Source organism: Mytilus californianus, unplaced genomic scaffold (genome assembly GCF_021869535.1).
Source record: "Mytilus californianus isolate M0D057914Y unplaced genomic scaffold, xbMytCali1.0.p SCAF_10, whole genome shotgun sequence".
Classification (NCBI taxonomy): domain Eukaryota; kingdom Metazoa; phylum Mollusca; class Bivalvia; order Mytilida; family Mytilidae; genus Mytilus; species Mytilus californianus.
Window position 1 is genome coordinate 58,974,314 of NW_026262582.1, and position 21,062 is coordinate 58,995,375.

Consider the following 21,062-nt stretch of genomic DNA (forward strand, 5'->3'; position numbering starts at 1 on the left):
TATGGAAAGAGTGATTAGGCCAGGTGCAAAAAGGTGATATTTACAGTTTTCGGAACATCTCTTGACTTGTCCATAGGGGTATGGATGTGTATTGGCTAAATTTGTAAGATGCTGGGGAGCGATATTTCTGAATGTTTGATATATGTTTGGACTAGTACTGTACTTTACACACACAAAATATTTGACAAAAAGAACCGGTGCATTTTTTTTTTAATGAAACAAAACGTTATAAAGAACTAATAGAGAATTTAATTGTGGTCTGTGGCCTATAGATTAATATGTATTAATTATTTCCGAAGGAAATGTTTTTGTTGTCTCCTATTAAGGGAAATTATACATGGATGACAGTTGAAATTGTGGTGTTATTCAATTATTATCCAGATATCGTGAATAATTTTCCAAGGAAACAGTCTTTTTAGCTTACATAGATTTTTACCAATTCTCATCAAGATGTTAAATTGCCGAACAGTTTTTTACATATGGTTTTAATATGGTTATCAAAATTTACCATAAAATTTATATCTACACATAAAGCCTGACTGTTTCTTCACAAGATATATCAGTATTTTCAATTTTAAAAGAAAATGAATCCATTGACTTTAAACCACCAGCAACAGTCTGGAAAAAAGTAAAATAGCAAATATACCGAATTCCAAGGAACATTCAAAACGCGGAAAGTCCCTAATCAAATTGCAAAATCAAAAGCTCAAACACATCACACGAATGGAAAACAACTGTCATATTCCTGACTTGGTACAGGCATTCCCTTATGTAGAAAATAGTAAAGAACCCAATATTGATCCTTGGGACACACCTTTCTGTATATTTACCAGTGCTACTAATATTGCCTCCGATTTTTATGTTGTTTTTTTACTGGACATATATATGAGAAAAATAACATAGTATATATCAGACAAGCCATAGGAGGATTGTTTATAAATTAGAATGTCATGGAGGTAGGCAGTCAAACACTTTGGACAGATCTACGAATATAGCAGCCAAATATTCATTACGTTCTAAGTTTCTAATTTTCTAGGAGTTTAAGTAGAGTTGTTTGACTGCCATGTCTTTTCCTGAATGCACATAAAAATTAATCAAAGATGTTTTCGAAGATTTCTGATAACTGCTCTGCTCGCACTTTTAAAATGTTTAGAGGGGATGGGGAGAATGCTTATAAGTCTATAGTTATTTTTCAGGAATGGGTCACTCTGTTTAGAAATTGGTGTAACTTGTGCCTCTTTTAGCATATCTCGGTTTCAATAGATAAATTAATCATGTTGGTACTATTTTCAACAATTGCTGGGTAAAATCATTTCATTAGTTTCACAGATGTTTTGTCCACACCTCTAGCCCTTTAAACATATCAATCTTGTCGATAATTTTGCTACTTTCTGGTTGGTTGAAATTAAAAAGATTTTTCTCAAAAACAAAAATTATAATTTGCACAAAATGATAACTTGTATACAACATACACATATGGTCATGACCGTACGCAAATTGTCCAAATACTCGTATGGTCCGGGTATATGTAGTTTGATTTGTTTGGCCACCGGTTTAGTCCCAAATACAAGTGCAACTGAATTATCTTTTGGATTTTTGTGTCGTTTGGTTGCTCGTGATTGACAGTATTTAATCTACATCTAAATATCACTTCTCTTTAATATGTTAAAGATTACTTGTACGGCTTTGCCCCCAGCAGAGCTATAGAAAACCAATACAATAACGGTTGTTTTACCGGCACTTTTAATGAATTTACACGAACACTTTTTATGAAAAGAGTCACTCGTGCATTCAGTGAATTCATAGTCACTTTATCGTACACCTTGTGACCTAATTACCCTATTTTATAAATATAATTTATATGAAAGTGTTCATAAAAACTATAATTATAAAAAGCTAACTATGTCCCAAAATGTTGAAATTAAAAAAAGTATCTATGAAGTTACTGACTGCAAGAGTAACTGCTAACGTTACCATAAAATGTTTCCATGTACAAACCTCTCGTGGGTTTGCTTAGCAGTTAAGCTTAAATCTTTTAATCGTCTTAATCGAAATATACAGAGGATTTCCCCTTTTCCCTACAAATAAAGGAATTTGCTTAAGTCGAATTGTGATAGCGCAAAATCAGTCTCAACGTCAATAAACGTCCACCCATTTGGATATAGGGATGGAAAATGAAAAAAAAATATTGTGTCACGAGATCAATATTTGGGTCTACTCGAATATCACATTACTGTAATGAGCATGAAATTAAAAAAAAAAGTCGATACAAAAATCTAAAACGAGACAAAATAAATCATTTTTGATTAAATGTTATTCCCCATAAAACAGAGTTTTTTAAACAGCTTCTTTTTTTTTCTATATTTCTATATTTTCTTCTTTATTTTATTGATTTTGACAATATTAGTACATGTTCTATTTATGTTTGTCTTATTTCATTTGCATACGTCGTTGAATTTTCAAATGTTACGGTAGCCCATTTAGGACCTCCCAAAAATATAATTCGAATTCGATATCACGAATTTGAATTGTTTTCACGAATTTTAGAATTCGTTATTACAGATTAAATTCGTTATCACGAATTTATGGAATTAGTTATAACAGTTTTTGTAATTCGTAATAACGGATTAAATTCGTTATCACATTTTTTTGTAATTCGTGATAACGGATTAAAAACGTGATAACGAACTTTATAATTCGTTATAACGAATTAAAATCGTTCTCACGAATTTGTGTAATTTGTTATCACAGTTTGTTTTTGTAATTCGTGATTACTGATTAAATTCGTTATCACAGATTATTGTAATTCGTGATAACGGTTTAAAATCGTTATAACAAATCGCATAATTTGTGATAAGGGATTAAATTCGTTATAACTATTTCTACGAAATTATGATAACGAATTTAATCCGTTATAACTATTTCTGAAATTCATTATAACGAATTTAATCCGTTATCACAAATTACCAAAAAAATGTGATAACAAATTCAGTCCGTTATAACGATTTATACAATTCGTTATCACGATTCATAAAATTTATTTTTACGATTTTATTCCGTTATCTCGAATTACAAAAAATTGTGATAACGAATTTAATTCGTTATTACGAATAACAAAAACTGTTAAAACTAATTCCGGAAATTCGTTATCACGAATTTTATCTGTTATAACGAATTCTTCAATTCGTGATAACGATTTTAATTCGTGATTTCGAATTCAAATATATATTTTTGGGAGGTTCTAAATGGAATTCCGTAAAATGTCTTAAATCTGTTATTCATATTTTTGTTGTTTATTTTCTTTTTTGTTTTTTTTTTGGAAAGGGGGGTGGGGTATGAGCCAGGTACTATAGTTATGCCTATGACTTAAAGAGTACCCAATCAAAAACTTTGAATATTCAGTCCAAAATTATGTCAATGAAAAGAGATTCACCAAAGAGAAAAAATAAATCAAAATATCATTAGTAATGACTGCCAGTATTGCATCGCTTACTGGTTTTTTTAACCCTGGAAATAATAGTTATCAAAGGTACCAGGATTATAATTTAATACGCCAGACGCGTGTAACGTCTACATAAGACTCATCAGTGACGCTCAGATCAAAACAGTTGTAAAGCCAAACAAGTACAAAGTTGAAGAGCATTGAGGACCCAAAATTCCAAAAAGTTGTGTCAAATATGGCTAAATAAACCATGTCTCGTGCAATCATATATAAATGTAGCCTTTTATTACCAATTTTACTGTACAGGAATAACAACCTTTTGAACAAACTCACATGAGGCTAGAGCGCATCATACCAGGTTCAAGTCGAATTTGTATTGAACGTTTAGGCACAGGAACTGGAGATAATTGTGTCACAACTGATTCTAGCTTGTCTGCACCTCATCCTGCTGATCGCGAGAAGTGCTTCCAACGGTGCTTGGACATCAGAATCAAATCCACTTGCAGTTGAGTAGGTTTTTCTACCTAATTACTGTAAGAGTGCTTTAATTCATGGAAATCAATTTTCTTGGTTTGGGCAAAAGTTACATATTCGTGGGTTCTTACATTCATGAATTTTAGTTTTCTGAATGTAGTGAAGAATTTGAAGCCATCAGAAAGATTCTTGAAAATAATTATATGTTGTTTTATAATGTTTGTGGGATATTGCGAAATAAGTTGTTCATTTTGTATTGAGGAAATTGCAAAGTAAAAATTTAAATTGTTACACACGTGTAACCAGAAGTGATGACACTACTTTACCCGAGATGTAATTAGAAGGGATGACACCACTTAACCCGAGATAGAATGATCAACAGATTAACGATCATCGAAGGTGTTAATTGGGACATAAACATGTCACTCAAAGAAAACGATTACATAAACAATGCTACAACTGTATTTTGAATTGTAATATTAATTCTTATGAAATAAAAAAGCAAGCCCAATATGATTTTTTTTCGCATACCATCAACGGAAGTCTGACTGTCATTGATCAAAAATAATTTTTCATATGAATTTAAAGGTTAAAATTTACAGTACAGTTTAGGTTTTTTTTTTAAAGATTAAACGGGTAAAATCCTGTCCGAAGTTGCAAATATAGTTCATAGTGCGTTTTCTAATATTCGATGTATTCTCTAGATTATATGCCCGCATCCATGTTGTCAAACCTACATGGGGATATTTCCATGTCTTGATTTGGACAACAGTTGTTATATTTCGTTGGATACTTAAATTCGTGGAAGTGGTACCCAACGAATGAAAGTACTTTGCCAGTATGTGTCTTCATCCTGTATTGAAGTGTCCATATCTTATAGAATAGGATCTTTCTGTCTACCATAATCTATTTTTACAAAAACTCATTTTCACTTCTCTCATAATCAGATAGCTCTGGTGAAGGCTGTTCTATCCGTTGTCTCAATCTTGTTCAAGGGGGTGGTACTTATCTGGATGGTGGTACTGGCTCTCTATGCATATTGAAACACTAGGGAAAACACGATTCCTATGAAGAGTGCGTCCTCGTTCCTTTCTGTTCTCGCTCTATTCAGTGTAGAACGACACATCACTGTTGGGTTGGTATATTATGACATAAACATCGTCATCACAACGATCAGCTATATAGTGCTTCCCTCATGTGCTACAACGTTCTTTATTATGCTGTCTCCAATATCTAAAGAAGCTGTCTGTGGGTAATCCATCCTCATAAGACATCTGTCACAGTGGTTGAGCAATTAATTAATATCCTTGTTCATGGATGGCCAATAAAATATGTCCCGGACTAAGTTCGTCCGATCTCTCCAAGGATGACCAATCTTCTTGTGCAATGCTTCACATACTACAGGTACATGGTTGGACAGCAAATCAGTCAATTCAAGATGTGATTCTGACTGTTGAACTATAGCCAAATCATTTCCCTGCTCCAGTTGCTTGTCGATGTTCATGGTGTCTAAAAAATCAGGTTTAACAACTAATGTGTCCACGTATGGTATTCTTAAGGTTCCAAAAATTGCCTTGATACTGTACATAGAATGCGTAGCTTCCTGTGTTAATAGTTATGGTAATCTGGAAAGTGCATCAGCCTTGTTGTATATTTTTCCTGTCCTCATGCTATGTCACTGGTGTGAACACATATGTCAATAGTTGTCTGTTACTTCATGAATTCGATGTACATACAGTCACGTAGTCGTGGAACTGATCTGTAATATAAATAAGATGTTGTCATTTTAAAGTGAGGAATTCCGTTTTTTGGGCAGGATAGTTTTCCTCTGCTTTGGTCAATCCTTTGATGATATAGGCAACAACTCTGAGTTTGTCGTTTTGCTCTTGATACAGCACCGATCCTAAACCTTAACAACTTGCATCTGTTTGTAGCTCAAACGGTTTATGGTAATCTGGGTTAGTTATTACATGTCCTGAAGCTAAGTTGAAAGTTGTTTCCTAATTATTTCTCCATGGATGCTGTTCCTCTTTTTCTTCTTTCCTAACTTTGGCTTTGGCACAGCTGGTAAATGATCAGTCAAGGGCTATCCAGCTAAAGTTCCTAATAAATCTACGGTTATATTTAGCGATCCTATACACAGTCGGATTTCCTCCGGTGTAGTTGGATTAGGCAACAACATCACTTTCTCCTTTTTTCCTGGATCTGTTTCTATATCGTCTTTGACTATTATGTGTCCAACATACTTAACTGGTGACACGAAGAAGGAACATTTCCACGAAGGTAACTTCCGGCTGTTTCCCTGTATTCTGTCAAACACTAACTTCAGCGATGACATCATAAATGAAGATACCACAGGTGTTCAAATGATGGCTTATGCATTCTTGCATAAGATGTTGATAATAAGCTGGTGAAATTGTCAATCCGAATGGAATTGCGGTTGTAGTCCTACAATCTAAGTAGACCTACTGTATATGCAGTTCTTTCCTTATGTTCATTCAATATCTCGACTTGGTGGTAAACAGACTTCATATCGATGATCGTAATTTACAAAATCCCATCTGAGGTAATGTAGGGTATTGTCCGTACGTACTCGATGAACATGTCTTACATGAAGCCGAGTTCGAAAAAAAGCACGTGAAGTTGAAAGTGATATATAGCCGTTTTAATCTATTTTTAATGAAACATAACTATCAATATCAAACGTTTTTTCTACCTTATAAAAAGATTAAATGTAATCAAACGTTTTCGTAAACATAAACATGTTCTTTCCGCTAGCTCTTGTCCGCCTAGGGGAAACAAATTGTACAAATAGATGTCTAATTACAGGGTCAACTAGAAAACTGGACAATAGACTTTTGCTTTTGTAAAAGTGTTGTAGTATATTGAAATAAGGTCAGTTAAAGTGAAATTTATTTAGGACGTAGCTGTTTAATTTAGTTTCGTTGGTTACATGTATAACACTGGTTTAGGACTTTCCAATTGAAATAAAAATGAAATACATAGTTCATCAAACATCATTCGACGAAATCATCCAATCCTATTTCGGTTCCAAATTTAGATATTATGACATGGCAACGTTCAGTTATTTGTGTGTCGTTATTGACTAATCTATTGTGGAATAAATAGAAATGTTTCACAAACTTTTGGTTAATGTTTGATCATTAGGCCCGTAAGGTAGGATACATTTAAATTATGCTTTTACAAAATGTTTATTAAAACATGTTAACAAGTAAGTAAAAATTAGATTCCAAACCGAGTCTAACAATAATATATTGGTTTTTACAACCGTTTAATAAGTATAACCATTTATCATTTTTAAAGTGAAAACACATTATCGTTCAATTTTAATTCACTTATTATTATCAAAATATCATATGAACATTAAATATTGAAAATAAATAGTTAAAAGTCCATTAAGTCAAGTTTGTAAATTTATACTAAAACAACTTTTTTTTAATTTACAATGCAAATGCATCCTCTTACCTCGGACACACTGTTCATTTGATAACTTAGCCTGCAGGTTTTTCAGTGTTTTCGTTTACGGAAGCATTGCATTCGTTCTCCAAAATAAAGATTATACAATAAGGTTAGATTTTCTCAATTATTTAGAATTTTATTCCAAGGATTATACTAGTCATTGAAAAAAAACTGAAAACCCTACATTATTAATTTCTTGTGTCCGAAGCGCTTTTTGGATTTTACCTTCATCAGGAACTTAAGATATCTTTACGTTGGGTCAAAGGAAAAAAAGAGAAGATCCTAAAGGTCAGATGGAAGTATTAATCACTGCACTTTTATGATATGAGCTGCGTCGGATAGAAACCGACCATATGCAAATTAATATCAATACATCTGTTAACCTATTTCGGATTGATAAAATCTCTACGGAAATTATGCCGGTAACTGTTTTAATAATTAGTTGTTGTAAGAACCCTACACAACAGACTAAAATTCATCTTTTAATTCGTATTCAAATGTTCCAAAATCAATTAAAGTCTTATACATGTACATGTATACGGACATTTGCATGATGTCGATTTCTATTCGACACAGCTCATATGATAGAATAGTGCTATTATAAGAAATACGATATTTGATAATGAAAAAATGATATAAATATAGTTTTTGATAACTAAAGTTTTGTACAGATACAGCCAAAATCGCAAACCACATATTTGTATCAACGAAACAATGTAGTAAAAGTTTAAGTAGTATGTGTTAATTTGTGGTAACGAAATCCCTGACTTTATAGTTTACCACTCATACATTTGAGAAATGCTATATTTTATTCATAGTCCGTGATAGTGTATTAACCTACACATATTGCCAAATAGATAACTTATAGTGCCAATGGACCGGTTGTAACATTGGCTACAAACTTTGAAATTGTGTTCTTTTTATTGAAACCAAGTACTCACTTACTTATTAACATAAATGATATGCATTTCATTCTTTACGCCTTTGACTTGTGGATATATGAATACCGTTAGATAAGACCAAAGAAAAATCATGTCTCAAAAAGGAAAAAAAAAAAAACACAAAAGAAAACGAAAAATCTGGTCCTTTTTGTCATAATTTCATGTATAGATTTGTTCAATAATTAGAATCTATAAATAAAGGAAAGGAAGTTATTGTTGTGTATAATCGATTTATTTAAAGAAAGTTCCCCTCGGTCGTTTTGACAGTATATTTAGTGAATTCTTGAATTTCAAAACAGTAATATCATCCAGGTGACGGTAATTTTTGTTGCATTTATTAGATAAATGGTGTTTAGACGGATCTTCATCTGATTAATAACATTACAATAACAAGTCTGATATTAAAGGGCACACTTGGTGCTCATAAGAATACATACCTCCTGTCAACAAAGTTTATTGACGAAACGTAGAATTATTTTTTGTGAACAATGACTTAACACGTGTAGACCTCTATAATCGCCTCGGCTTAGTACACACACCGTTTCATTGAACTTGAACATGTTAAACACAAATACGTTCAAAATATGTCTTGCCGATTACAATGTATGCTTTGCGTTAAACGTTATTTCTTTCATTTCCATTATTTTGTATCTGCAATTGTTATAAATGAAATAATATCAACTATAATCAACAAAAATAATGAACTCCTTGACATCATGTTTTGAATGTTATACTGCCTATACGCATTTGTGGTTAATATTTTGCAAATGAAATGACACTGCAAGTTGGCAGGGTTTTAAAAACAATTTTATACTTCCGTTTAAAGTTAGTTTATATAGTCGTTATTTTTCTTTTTTTAATTTTTTAATGGGTGTAACAAAAAAAAAAATAATAAAAAGGAAAATATATATTACAAAGCAAGTAATTTTTGTACGGTATTAAATATTGGAGTGAAAAATGAAAACGGAATGATTTTATTTATACTGGTTTCCATTTAGACACTTCTATACGTAGCTGTCAGGAAGAGCCTAAGTTATTAAATTATTAATTGTCGCATCTAAACATAGGAATTACGAACGAAATACCTTGGAGAATGGGAGAACGTTGTGCTAATACATGGGTATGTAAAAATTGAAAGAAACACAATAGTTTATTATTGTAACAGTCATGTAGTTGAATACTGCCATGCATAAAGCTATAAGTATCATTATGAAAATAAAGATATGTGCTGTGAGTGCCAATAAGACAACTATCAATTAAGGATCAAAATACAAGGATGATGCTCATCGACCATTCAAACTAAGATAGCTTGAAGTCTGTAGTAATATACTGACAGATTTTAAAAACGCAGTTCTCATATAATATTTTCATATAATTATGCAATTTTTGTAAAATAAATGTATGTAAACATATATTTCATTCATTACTTCATTGTCTAAACATAGTATGCAATTGGGAAGTTGAATAGATTACGCCATGTTTAATATTCAAATCATTTGGTATGCACTGAAACCCTGTTTGTTTCCCCCTTCAACGGATGGCTATGGCTGCCTGTAACCAAAACCTATATGATTGACAGAAAAGTCAACCATTTATGTTGGGCATGTTTTGAGTTCTATTTTGTAGCTTCTTGTTTGGCCTCTGTCCCTATCATTACAGTGTTTTTGGCAATTATTCGGTTTAAACTTTAGGGCTTAAACTATTTTTCTGTAGTCGTTTCTTTATGCATTTCAGTATATAGGAAACTTTGATGTCGTGAATCTGTCTGCCATAGCATTCGAATCGCCATGGCTTTGTCATTAAATATTGATCTGGTCATGTGTGGTCATTTACAAATCCGGTCTGCCTGTACCGTTGTTGTAAGAACAGTTAGAGGAGTTTCTGACATGAAATTGTCTAGCAACAGCACGTTCACGTATTCCTGTCTGCAATATTCTTATTGCCTCATTCAGATTGTCCTTGCTTAGTCGCGGCAATATGGAAATTCAACATATTGATTTACTGATGTAAGCAGTAGGTAAGTGTGGGTATGGCTTGAAAGAAATTATTCACGAAACTAGAAACGTTAAATATCTTTCATGGGTTTCAAATAGCGCTTTACGAGAAATTCGTATGACGTCAATAATCTGGTATGTTCAATTACCTTAGATTAGTCAGGTATTGATTTTTTGTCTAAACAAAAAGAGTATGGGAAGCACGATTAGTAGTTATATGAAGATTAATCATAAAACCAAAAATGTGTGCTGTGTTTCTGTCCGTCAGTATACTTTTAAATACTTGAATGAAGATTCACAACTAAATTTATATGTCAAAACATCCTTATCAAATCTTTCAAATATCTGCTTTAATCATTAAAAAACAGGCGAAGATACCAAGGGCTCATTGAAAACTCACCAGTCGAAGAGAACGATGAATACGCCATGACAAATTTATAAGACAAACAACAAAGTTCTAAAAGACAAACGAGTTCACCAAACACTACATAGAAAACTAAGGATTGAGAAAACATGAAACTCATAAAAACAGTTCTTATAACTATTCACGGGAAGAAAATTATGTTACCAAGGAAAAAAAATCAGATCAGAAAATGTTGATAAAGCATTGCATCATCATACGAACGATTTATATTGTCATAAACAAGCTATTTTGTTTTTATTTTGCTCCAGATATTTATATTGCAATTAAAGGTTTTTACTAAGAACATGTGTTTGGTCATTGTTAAAGGTTGTAGGGTGATCTGAACTGTTATCTTCGTTCTTTTAGGAATCACACCACATCTTCCTATTTTTAGGTTGATTATTCAAATGTGTGGATCAATTTACGGAAAACGTTTAACTTGTCATACATAGACGTCATGTGTTTCACTAAAGGCAAAGTAATTGGATATTCAGCTAATACTCATCTGATTCAGCCTTTATTTTTTCCAAAAACAAAATCATTCTACATAATCAGGATTCATCAGTTGAACTAGATTCTACTGGTGTATAATTTTTTTTCTATCTCAGATATTAAAAAAAGTTCTGGTTTTTAAACATTGTTGAATGAGAAGAGAACAACAAACATGATTTATACACAGAAAGCATAACAATACTAAAAGAAAAAAAAAATATAAAAGAGGAGAAGACACCAAGGACGCTTAGATAAAAAAATATAGAAACTGTGATTTACTGCTTGTCTTCTTCTCAAAGTTACAGACCTTGACCATCTCGCATCCTTCCGGAGCACCTGAGATCAAACCTGGTTTTGGTATGGTTCGTGTTGCTCAGTCCCTTGTGTCCTATGTTGTGTTTTGTGTACTGTTGTTTGTCTTTTGGTCGTTTTGTTTCGTGTTTTGCCATGGCATTGTCAGTTTGTTTTCGACTTATTAGTTTGACTATCCCTTTGATATGTTTCGCCTCTCTTGTAAAATATATCTATTTGCATGTCAACATAGTGATAGAACGCTGTCATTTTATATGTACTGTAAAGATTAGTCATTGTTTGGGTTAGAAATAGAACTAAAAAAGAAATGCCCGAAAAGAACCTAAAATTTGTACTGAATATGAAAGTCTGCTTTTATATTTAACACATTATTAAATAAATGTAACTATTATTTTTGTAAAGGTCTGTCTTGCGATAACTTTTATTGGGATAAGCATAACACTGGTTGGCATTATTTGCTGGAGAGAGTTTATGTAAGTTCGTATTTTCTTAAAGTCTTGTTGTATGATTGTATTGAGCGACTTTGCATTGCCGCACATAAAGCAATTTCTAATATTATATTTTTGTGAATAATATTAGCACCATATATCTTCAAGATAAACAGTAGAAGTTGTTGTTGCAAAAAGATATCCGATGCAATAATTTGATTAGAAAATCAACGATAATGTTAAGTGAACGCTATCATTGTTTTGCTCAGTTCACAGTCATTGAATCCTGTAATAAACTAAGGCAATATCAGAATACCGATGTTCAAATCTCTTCAATCGATTCCGAATTCAAATCAAGGATATAATTAAAAACTGTTGAAATCGTAGTATTAGCACACGAGAAACTGACATTTATTTTAGATCACCACATTATTTGAAACCACAACTCTTCTAGTAGTATTGTTTACAGGCCATGACTTTATCCATCTGCATTTCAGATTAAAGGACAAGGAAACAGATACAAGAATTACTCGTGAAAATCTTATTAAGTACTACCCCACCATATATGGCATTTATACAACTAATATTTCCTACGAGCAGATATTGTTAAAAGGTGCAAATCGCCTTACGCCTACTACTGGATATTTTAATCCTAATAAGAACTGCAGTTTTGATTGTGTACCTAATGGAGGAAAACGTATATCTGAACCGAACTACAACCGTGCACGTGTTTACAATCACGCATGTTGTCAATCGTAAGCGTTGTTTTCAATTGTATAGTCACTATTTAAATTTTGACAGAGTAAATTATTCCAGCCGGCCAATGATACACTGGCATCATTGTGTCTAAATTAAAAAAGATTAAATCATTTGTTATTTTATTGTTGTACAATGTTACGTACTTTATTTGGAAACTAGACAAAAACTATTTTATCATTATCAAATAGTGTTCCCAAATTTTCCGATTCATTTCGAAGTCATTAAATGATAAGACGATGTTGTATGCTTGTCAACGTTATAACTAGCCACCAGAGTTAAATTCAATTGGTAATAAGCAATCATAAGTCACCGTACGGCCTTCAACAATGAGAAAAAAATGACAATCACTGAACTACTGGCTCCTGACTTGTGACAGGTACATAAAGAATGTTAAAGAATTAAACATGTTTGTGAGAGCACAACCCGGCCTTCCCTTACCTGGGACAGTGGTGTTCAAGCACAACATAAGAACAAAGTAAAAATCATTTAAAATTAGGTTAACTCAAAAGATCGGTACGACGCAAAAAACAACCAGTATAAAAACAATAGACTCTTAGCATTGATGTAAGACTACTCAAAGTTACTGAAAGAAAGTTAGTCAAAGGCAATTACAACTAATTGATAAATCATGTTCTCCCTGACTAAGCATGACTATTTTTATGCACAGGATATCCGGGTATACGTAAGTAATCATATAGACAATTATGTTCAGGATATAAATACTCGTTCATTTTTACCAAAGGAAAACGTGAAATATCCAGCGTATAAATTACGAATGTTGTCTTAAAAGAAAGGCGAAAGATAGAAAAGGGACATTAAGACTCTTAAGCCGAAAAAAAACTGACAACGCCATGCCATTCAATCGTACAATACTGAAATCACATGCGTTGCACTCGATTGTAACAAATTGTCATCAAGCTTTTTATATTTGTTTGTTTACAGAACTCGAATCTTTACAACACATCAATTCTTTACAAACATAGATGGCGTAGTTAGAGAGATCGTACAGTTCAATGATTCACTGCTGTTGATATACATGCCACAGGTATTCTTTCAAGAAGAATGCAGGTAATACTTATGACTGTAAGGATTTGTTTCGTTGATAAATGGTTCCAAATTATTTTAACAATAGCGTTATGAAATATAAGTAAAACAATTAATAGTTTTAGCACAAAGTAGAAGAGCTTTTAAGGTATCAACAAAGTCTTTCCCAAAACTTAAGTGTAAACTTACAGAAGAAATACCATATGGGAAAGCCTGTCACACGTCAAGCATAACCCAGGTTATACAATACATTTAAATGGTTTATTTTGATGAAAGAGAGATCAAACCCTCAATAGCAAAACATCACCAGATTCCTACCATTTGAACATCGAAGATTTACCAGACTTCAACTATATACAGTATTACAACCAAATCAAGCTATTCTTCACCAAGCATACACATTTTAAAGCACATAAAAAACCCTCAAAGACGCCATATTACCTTCAAAATATCTCTCAGTGGCGCTCGAAACGACATAATTAAAAACCTTATTTAATGCAGCTGTCACCGACCTGAACACAAAAATACTATCGCTGATTTGAAATTAAATATCAGTTTACTTATTTTAAAAATTCACATGTAACAAAAGTGTCCCAATTCAACTAGTCAATTTAATAACATATGTATAACTGTCTGGTCATTGAAATGCGAAAGACAGCATCACATTCATATATTTCGATATGATTGTTGTGTAAACATCTGACTTCACATATCATAGTATAGTAAAAAGATAATAGATTTAACAAGTGGGCAATCAAAAACATAGACTGGGTTTCAGCTATGTATAATCACCTTGTTCTATACATAGACAGGTGGAGGCCGACTTCATTTTAGTAATTTTTTTAACTAAACACCGCGCAGTCAGTCGCACAGGAGATTCAGGAAGTTATTTATGCTGCCATTGTTTATTGTTGTTGTTAGTCACCATTGCATGCCGGGAGAAAAAAAACGACTTCCATATTATGATGACGTCAATATTGTAAAAATTAGAACAACCTCGATTTCAAAAGATGACGTTGGACCCTACCTGTCTTGATATATGAAATATGTAATATGAACATTTATCTAGATCGGAGAACCAGTCTATCAAAAACCATATGTAAAAGAGAGACCTAAGAATGGCTGAACAGATAAAAATAGATAGACAAACGAGTCCGAACAATATTTCACGAAGGAATACACATAAAACAACCAAAACTCCGCTTGATATAACACCTGGGATGTAGTCTACTCGGTTCCGTAGAAGCGTCGAGCTAAACCAATATTTCTGATATGGTTCGGACTGTTTAAGTCGACGATATAACTTGAAAATCATGTAAGCTTATTTGTTTTTCAAAAGAAAACAATTGTCTCAATGCAAAAGGTTTTCCGATGTAGAGCACAGAAACAATATGTGCACGTTGACTAAATTGTAAAATAGAAATGCATATTTTCAGTTTTATAAAATAGTATAACAATAATACCGAACTCTAAGGTAAATTCAAAAAGGTTAAAAAAAGGTTAATGTCCATAAAAACTGACAAAATCAAACGTTATCAATCAACGGAGCAAAAATACTGATATTTTATTTTCTTTTTAAATGGAAATCACTTAGGTCTTATACATAAAGCGCTAGTGTTTTAGGCAAGCTTATATACTATTGACATTTTCATTTATTAGGACATGTAAGATATATGAGCTATTCTAGTATATTAAGGTGGTTGTTTGGTTGATACTACGGGATATGGGTCATTGCCTCATGAAACAATACCCAAAGCAAAGAATCAAATCAAATAGCCAATAAGTCATATGAACACAGGCACAAAAAATCGCACAGCTGATAACAGCAGATTCAGTACTACACCAATCACCAGTTTAAGGGGAATTTTTGGTTAGATTTCAATAGCGACACATAATTACATGAATTATGTGGGGTAAAATCTACGAACGAATTAATAAAAAATACAACGGAACATCATTATACCCTCAAACTTGTCATTCATGCCAACTATATGTATTCTAGGAATAAATATAACAAATGGTTTGTTTCAATGCAGATTAATTACTTTGTATGTTGTACAGTATGATAATTGCTATGAATAAAAGAAGACGCGGGAAACATCAATAATATTAATCAAACGCAAATATTCCAAAAACACAAAAAAAAAAAGTCAAAACGAGTTCTTCTACAAAAAAAAAAAAAACAAAACAAAAAACAAACGTTTATTCCAAAGGTGAAGCTCTTAATGACCGGCACTGACTACAAGTAGGGAGTAATGTGCATGCAGAGTAAAGTGTATTTATTCTGACCTCGATATTAAAGTTTTAATATCACGAACACATATGAGCTACGATGTCAGCTGTTTATACAAAAAGGGCTCCTCGTTGCTACACGGTTCTCTGTTTTCCTTCTTTCTTTAACTGTTGTGTGATTTTATGGGATTGATAAGGTACGGTAGTTTGATACATATCATCGACTTTGTGTCAAATATTAAAGAAAAATAATTTCTTATACATCTAAGTTATTGAATGAGTAAATTAATAAAAAAATTACAACTGTTAAAAATACACACACTGTCATCTCTTTTGGAATAGATATCAACTATAGATGATAACGATTCTGTGACATTCCCTTATCGCAAATTTCTTTTTTCTCATATTTTGCCTGTTTACGAAATCTTCCTTCTCTATATGTTACTATTATTCTATCATTTAGTTTTTAATTCATGTAAGAGCTGTATTTGATTCAAGACCAACATATCACTATCGAATAATTTTCACGGTGAGACTTTGACTGTCTTTATTATAAATATTAAAATAAGGAACTGTAGTATGATTGCCAATGAGACAACTATCTACCAAAGTTCAAATTATAGACAACCGTACGGTCACCAACAATGAGTAACCCCGTATAGTCGGCTTTAAAGTTAAAATCGAAATTAAAAATGTGTAACCATTTAATTGAGAAAACCAACGGCCCTGTTTATAACAAAACCATTCATGAAATAAATGACCTACGTGAACCAAAGGCAAACATTGAAAGAATGTGGCGGGGTTAAAGATGTTTGTCCTCAATCCTGCTATAATCAGTAACAGTGGTGTTACAACACAATATCAAAGTCGGAATAGTGCATATATCACATTAAGATTTGGTAGGAAACTTAAGCATTGAATAACATAGTACGATGTTACCTTCAGTATAAAGCTTGGGATAAATAGAACCACATACAAGTTTGAATATGAGCGTAAAGACCAAATTCCATAAGGAATAGCAAACGCGGTGATAAAGTAAACTTTGAAACAGTTGCAACGTTTGTTGAAGTACAACTACACTTTGAATGAACTTACTATTTAGTAGAAAACCGGATCACAATACGTCTTTTATGTAGCGATCACACTATTGGTTTTTGCTAAGTGTTTGTGTTGAAATATTCACGTTGTAAAGCAAGTTTTTGAATTGGCAATCGGAATAAATTTGATGTTTTATTCAAGCAGGCAGTCAACTGTAGAACGTTAATTTTTCAGTTTAACTTCCCTTTTCAGGTATTGGATCAGCAGGCTGAACGTTTCGTAACCTATTTGTTTTCAGTTATAGCATATATAGTCTAAATATAATATTATTGTGTCGACGACAGAATGCAAGCCTTATATAACCCAATGATGATAATGATAAGAGATAAACAATCAACTTGCTCATTAAATAAGAATATTGATCTTTTTTTAAATATGATTTTAAAAACATGTTACAAAACTTTGAATTTTTCGAAAAACTAAGGATTTTCTTATCCCAGGAATAGATTACCTTAGCCGTATTTGGCACAACGTTTTGGAATTTTGGGTACTCAATGCTCTTCAACATTGTACTTGTTTTGCTTTATACATATTTTGATCTGAGCGTCACTGATGAGTCTTATGTAGACAAAACGCGCGTCTGGCGTATTGAATTATAATCCTGGTACCTTTGATAACTATTAACATGTTTAAAGTAAGTGCAACTATAAAACCTCACTTTGACAAACTGTATATTGTAACCTGTCATTGCTTTTTCCTTTTCACGTAATTTATTATTTTTCAAGATATTTTGCTGTACTGGTTTCTCCTTGTTGTAATGGTTTTCATGTCAGACTAGATATTTGTTGTATTGGTTTTTCTTTAGAAAAACTATTAGTTGTACTGGTGTCTGTTTAGACAAGCTATTAATTGTAATGGTTTCAATTTCAGTCAAACCATTGGTTTTAATGATTTCTCTTTCAGACAAGCTTTTGATTTTGATTGTATTGGTTTTTATTTCAGACAAACTATTTTTTGTACTGTTTTCTCTTTCAGACAAGCCATTCATTGTACTGGTTGCATTTGTCACTACATTGCTCAAGCAACTTCAGCAGTTGTCTACAAGTCTGGATACACATCAGCAACAGCCAGATACATTTCACAGCTGGAAATAGACCTTTTTTATTTACACGGATGCTGTAAATGCATTAACCTTAGTAAACGTGCACCATAAGCGACACTTTAGAAAACCGGTAAAACTGTTTTTGTGCTTTTCAATTTCATGAAAAATTGTACATTGTTATTTATTCAATTATTCCCCTGAGCAAAATGTGCATATGATTTATTTAAAAAAATATTACTATCGTAGTTATTTATCACGGACAAGAATGACATAAGAAACCTACTGTGGAAGACTTTTCTAATAACACCATGTTTATCTTAAAAAAACTTATAAAAGAAGAAATAGTTATTTTTCAAAGTTATCATAACATTTGTTATTGAAAAGAACCTAAAGGTAAATCATCAAAATATACAAATAGATTTTTTAAGCATGCTGTCCACACTTGATGGAAAGTGTGTTGAAAAAGGAGAGACAAAATGAGTAAAGGAAAAAAAGTTTGATCGCAGGATATCAGATCCTTTTAAGAATTAAAATAGGTACATATTTAAAGATCGCGTTCACAGTTTTAGTGTTCTACGTGCATTGTGATATTTGTGCAGGAGAGAGGCGAAAGATTCCAAAAAGGACCTTCAAACCCATATGTCGAAAATAAACTGACAACACCATGTCTAAAATAGAAAATAAAAACAAACAACAGTTCACAAAAATAACATAGAAAACTAAAGGCTGAGCAACACGAACCCCACCAACAACTGGGGCTGATCTCAGGTGCTCCGGAAGGGTAAGTAGATCCTGCTTCACATGTGCCATCCGTCGTGTTCCTTGTGTTAGTACAAACCCGATGATAAGTGTATTTTGTAGGTCACATTCATGGAAAAGTGGACGGGATTGTAGTTACGACAAGTGGAACATATCCGTTGTCATCTGTGAAATGGATATTCCATAACTGTCCATTCATAGACGTCGATAAAACATGTAAAATGCTTTTATCAATTATTTAACAGATTTTCACCAAACTCACTAAATTGTTCAGTTTATGTTATTAATGATATGACGGAAATGGAAATGTGTACTAAATTAAACAAGGATATCCGCCTATAAAAACCTTCACAAGTAATAATGTATGTATATTGTATTAACTTTGAAATTAAAAACCTACGTAATAACACAATAAAAAAAGTACTTGATTAATCCTGTCAAAATAGAAATGTTAATAACTTTGTGATCATCCCAGAGTAAACATAATATATTTAAAAAACATCATTGAAACGATGTTGGAACTACTTGAAAACTCGTCAATACCAAAATAATAAATATTTGAGGATGGTACTCTCTGTTACAAATAGTTCACAAACAGCTGTGTTGATAAATCAATAGTTGCTACGAAATATACCGACTTTAAAGCAATTTCTCGACATTTCTTACTCTTACTCACAACTCTGAAAGTAACGGTAGTTATTGATGCATAAATTTAGTGGAGCTATAGTGCCAATTTGATCCTCAATATTCTAACAAATTCATGTTTATACACAATTTATAGGTTACAATTTGGTGTCTTGTCTAATTAGTCATAAGTCTACAGATACCAGAAGTAGTTATCTGATACCCATTGTGACCGGTTCCCTATCATGACATTCTGATAGCATGTGAATAAGCATAGTACAAGTACAGCTGGAGACGCTAGCTCTGTTGATGCATATTCAAAATGGATTTTTCCGATTTGAAAATTGATAAACTACTATTTCCACTTGTATATACCAAGAGAAGGTTTTGCAAAATTGAGAAAGTATGTCACATTTGGATTTATCAGTGTGTACATGTACAGCTGATTCATTTATTCTTTAAAATGTTGGGATTTTATTGTTTGATGTTATTTAGTCGAAAATTATAAAAAATACAAAGATGTTGTATGATTGCCAATGATAGAACTCTCCACCAGAGACCAAATGACATAGAAGTTAACAACTATGGGTCACCGTATGTTACATGTGATAGTCATAGTTAAGACAAATGTTGACAAAAACTGTTACTTGCAATGAAAAAAGGAAATGGACTATCGATCCATGTCAAAATCACACCCCACCACCACACAAAACCAAGATTGCTTAAAATCTCAAAGACACAATGGTGCATTCATCGAGGGACAGAGTTAAGTCTGTCGGCTCAATTTTAATTAGAAATCACAATAAATACTAAGGAAATTATCCACTGTCATTTTTCTTTCTTTATGCCAAAAGGTACCATCAATATTGATGAAAATTTTCATAAAATTGGTTCCGTATTCAATTAACCTAATTTAATACAGCACGTCAGTTGACCTAAGAAGGGTTTGGTTATTTTTGTTGGTCTTTTTTGGTCATACCATTCTTAAACTGCTTCGGTTCTTGGTTTGAGCGTTCCTGATGGAGGTAAATCCAGAAAAGCTTTTCGGAAGCATGAAGTTTATCAAGTATTGTCTTCATTTTTAACAACTTTGGTCGATACAGCTGCTGGTTGACTATCAGTCTCCGATGTTATCACTAGCTCAGTAGTCCGTACATTGGTTCTGACAAGATTTTTAACAAACCTTTTAATAATTGCCTGTTTATAGATTTATGAATTATAAAGAAACTAAGGTTTCAACTCCCTAAAGCAAAGTTGATCTAAGATTGGTTTGTCTATTTTTAAGGTCCTTTGTGGTCGCATAGGTCTTCAACTGTTTTGGTTCTCATACATCCTTTGGTCAAAATTTATGAATTGTTTTCTTATTGTTTTTAAACAATTACCATGAATAGAAATTTTCAATAAATCCCATTAAGTGGTAATGTAAGAAAAAAAACGACAGACCACAGATGAAAACATTAGAAGTTTAAATTTCTATCTTTCTATTGCACACAAAAAAAAAACCCACTGAAGGAGATATATTTATTCATTTAGCTGTA

At 32.4% G+C, this 21,062-nt stretch overlaps 1 protein-coding gene across 2 annotated transcripts; it reads left to right on the top strand.

The window, feature by feature from the left end:
• Positions 1 to 9,168: 9,168 nt before the first annotated feature.
• Positions 9,169 to 19,313, top strand: LOC127718916 (uncharacterized). Of its 2 annotated transcripts, XM_052225015.1 has the most exons (5): positions 9,169 to 9,457; positions 11,941 to 12,011; positions 12,464 to 12,721; positions 13,668 to 13,793; positions 18,075 to 19,313. In XM_052225015.1, the coding sequence occupies exons 1-5, from the start codon at positions 9,431 to 9,433 to the stop codon at positions 18,250 to 18,252; spliced, it is 660 nt and encodes a 219-aa protein (XP_052080975.1). In that variant the 5' UTR covers positions 9,169 to 9,430; the 3' UTR covers positions 18,253 to 19,313. The 2 variants fall into 2 exon arrangements, with proteins under 2 accessions (XP_052080975.1, XP_052080976.1); XM_052225016.1 differs by lacking the exon at positions 12,464 to 12,721.
• The last annotated feature ends 1,749 nt before the right edge of the window (positions 19,314 to 21,062 follow it).

Bases quoted from the DNA above. Each gene is read 5' to 3' on its own strand.
- LOC127718916 (XM_052225015.1), top strand. From the start codon at position 9,431: ATGGGAGAACGTTGTGCTAATACATGG. The intron at 12,012-12,463 runs GTAAGTTCGTAT...TCTGCATTTCAG, and splicing joins ATTTGCTGGAGAGAGTTTAT to ATTAAAGGACAAGGAAACAG. The intron at 13,794-18,074 runs GTAATACTTATG...TTTCTCTTTCAG, and splicing joins TTCTTTCAAGAAGAATGCAG to ACAAGCCATTCATTGTACTG.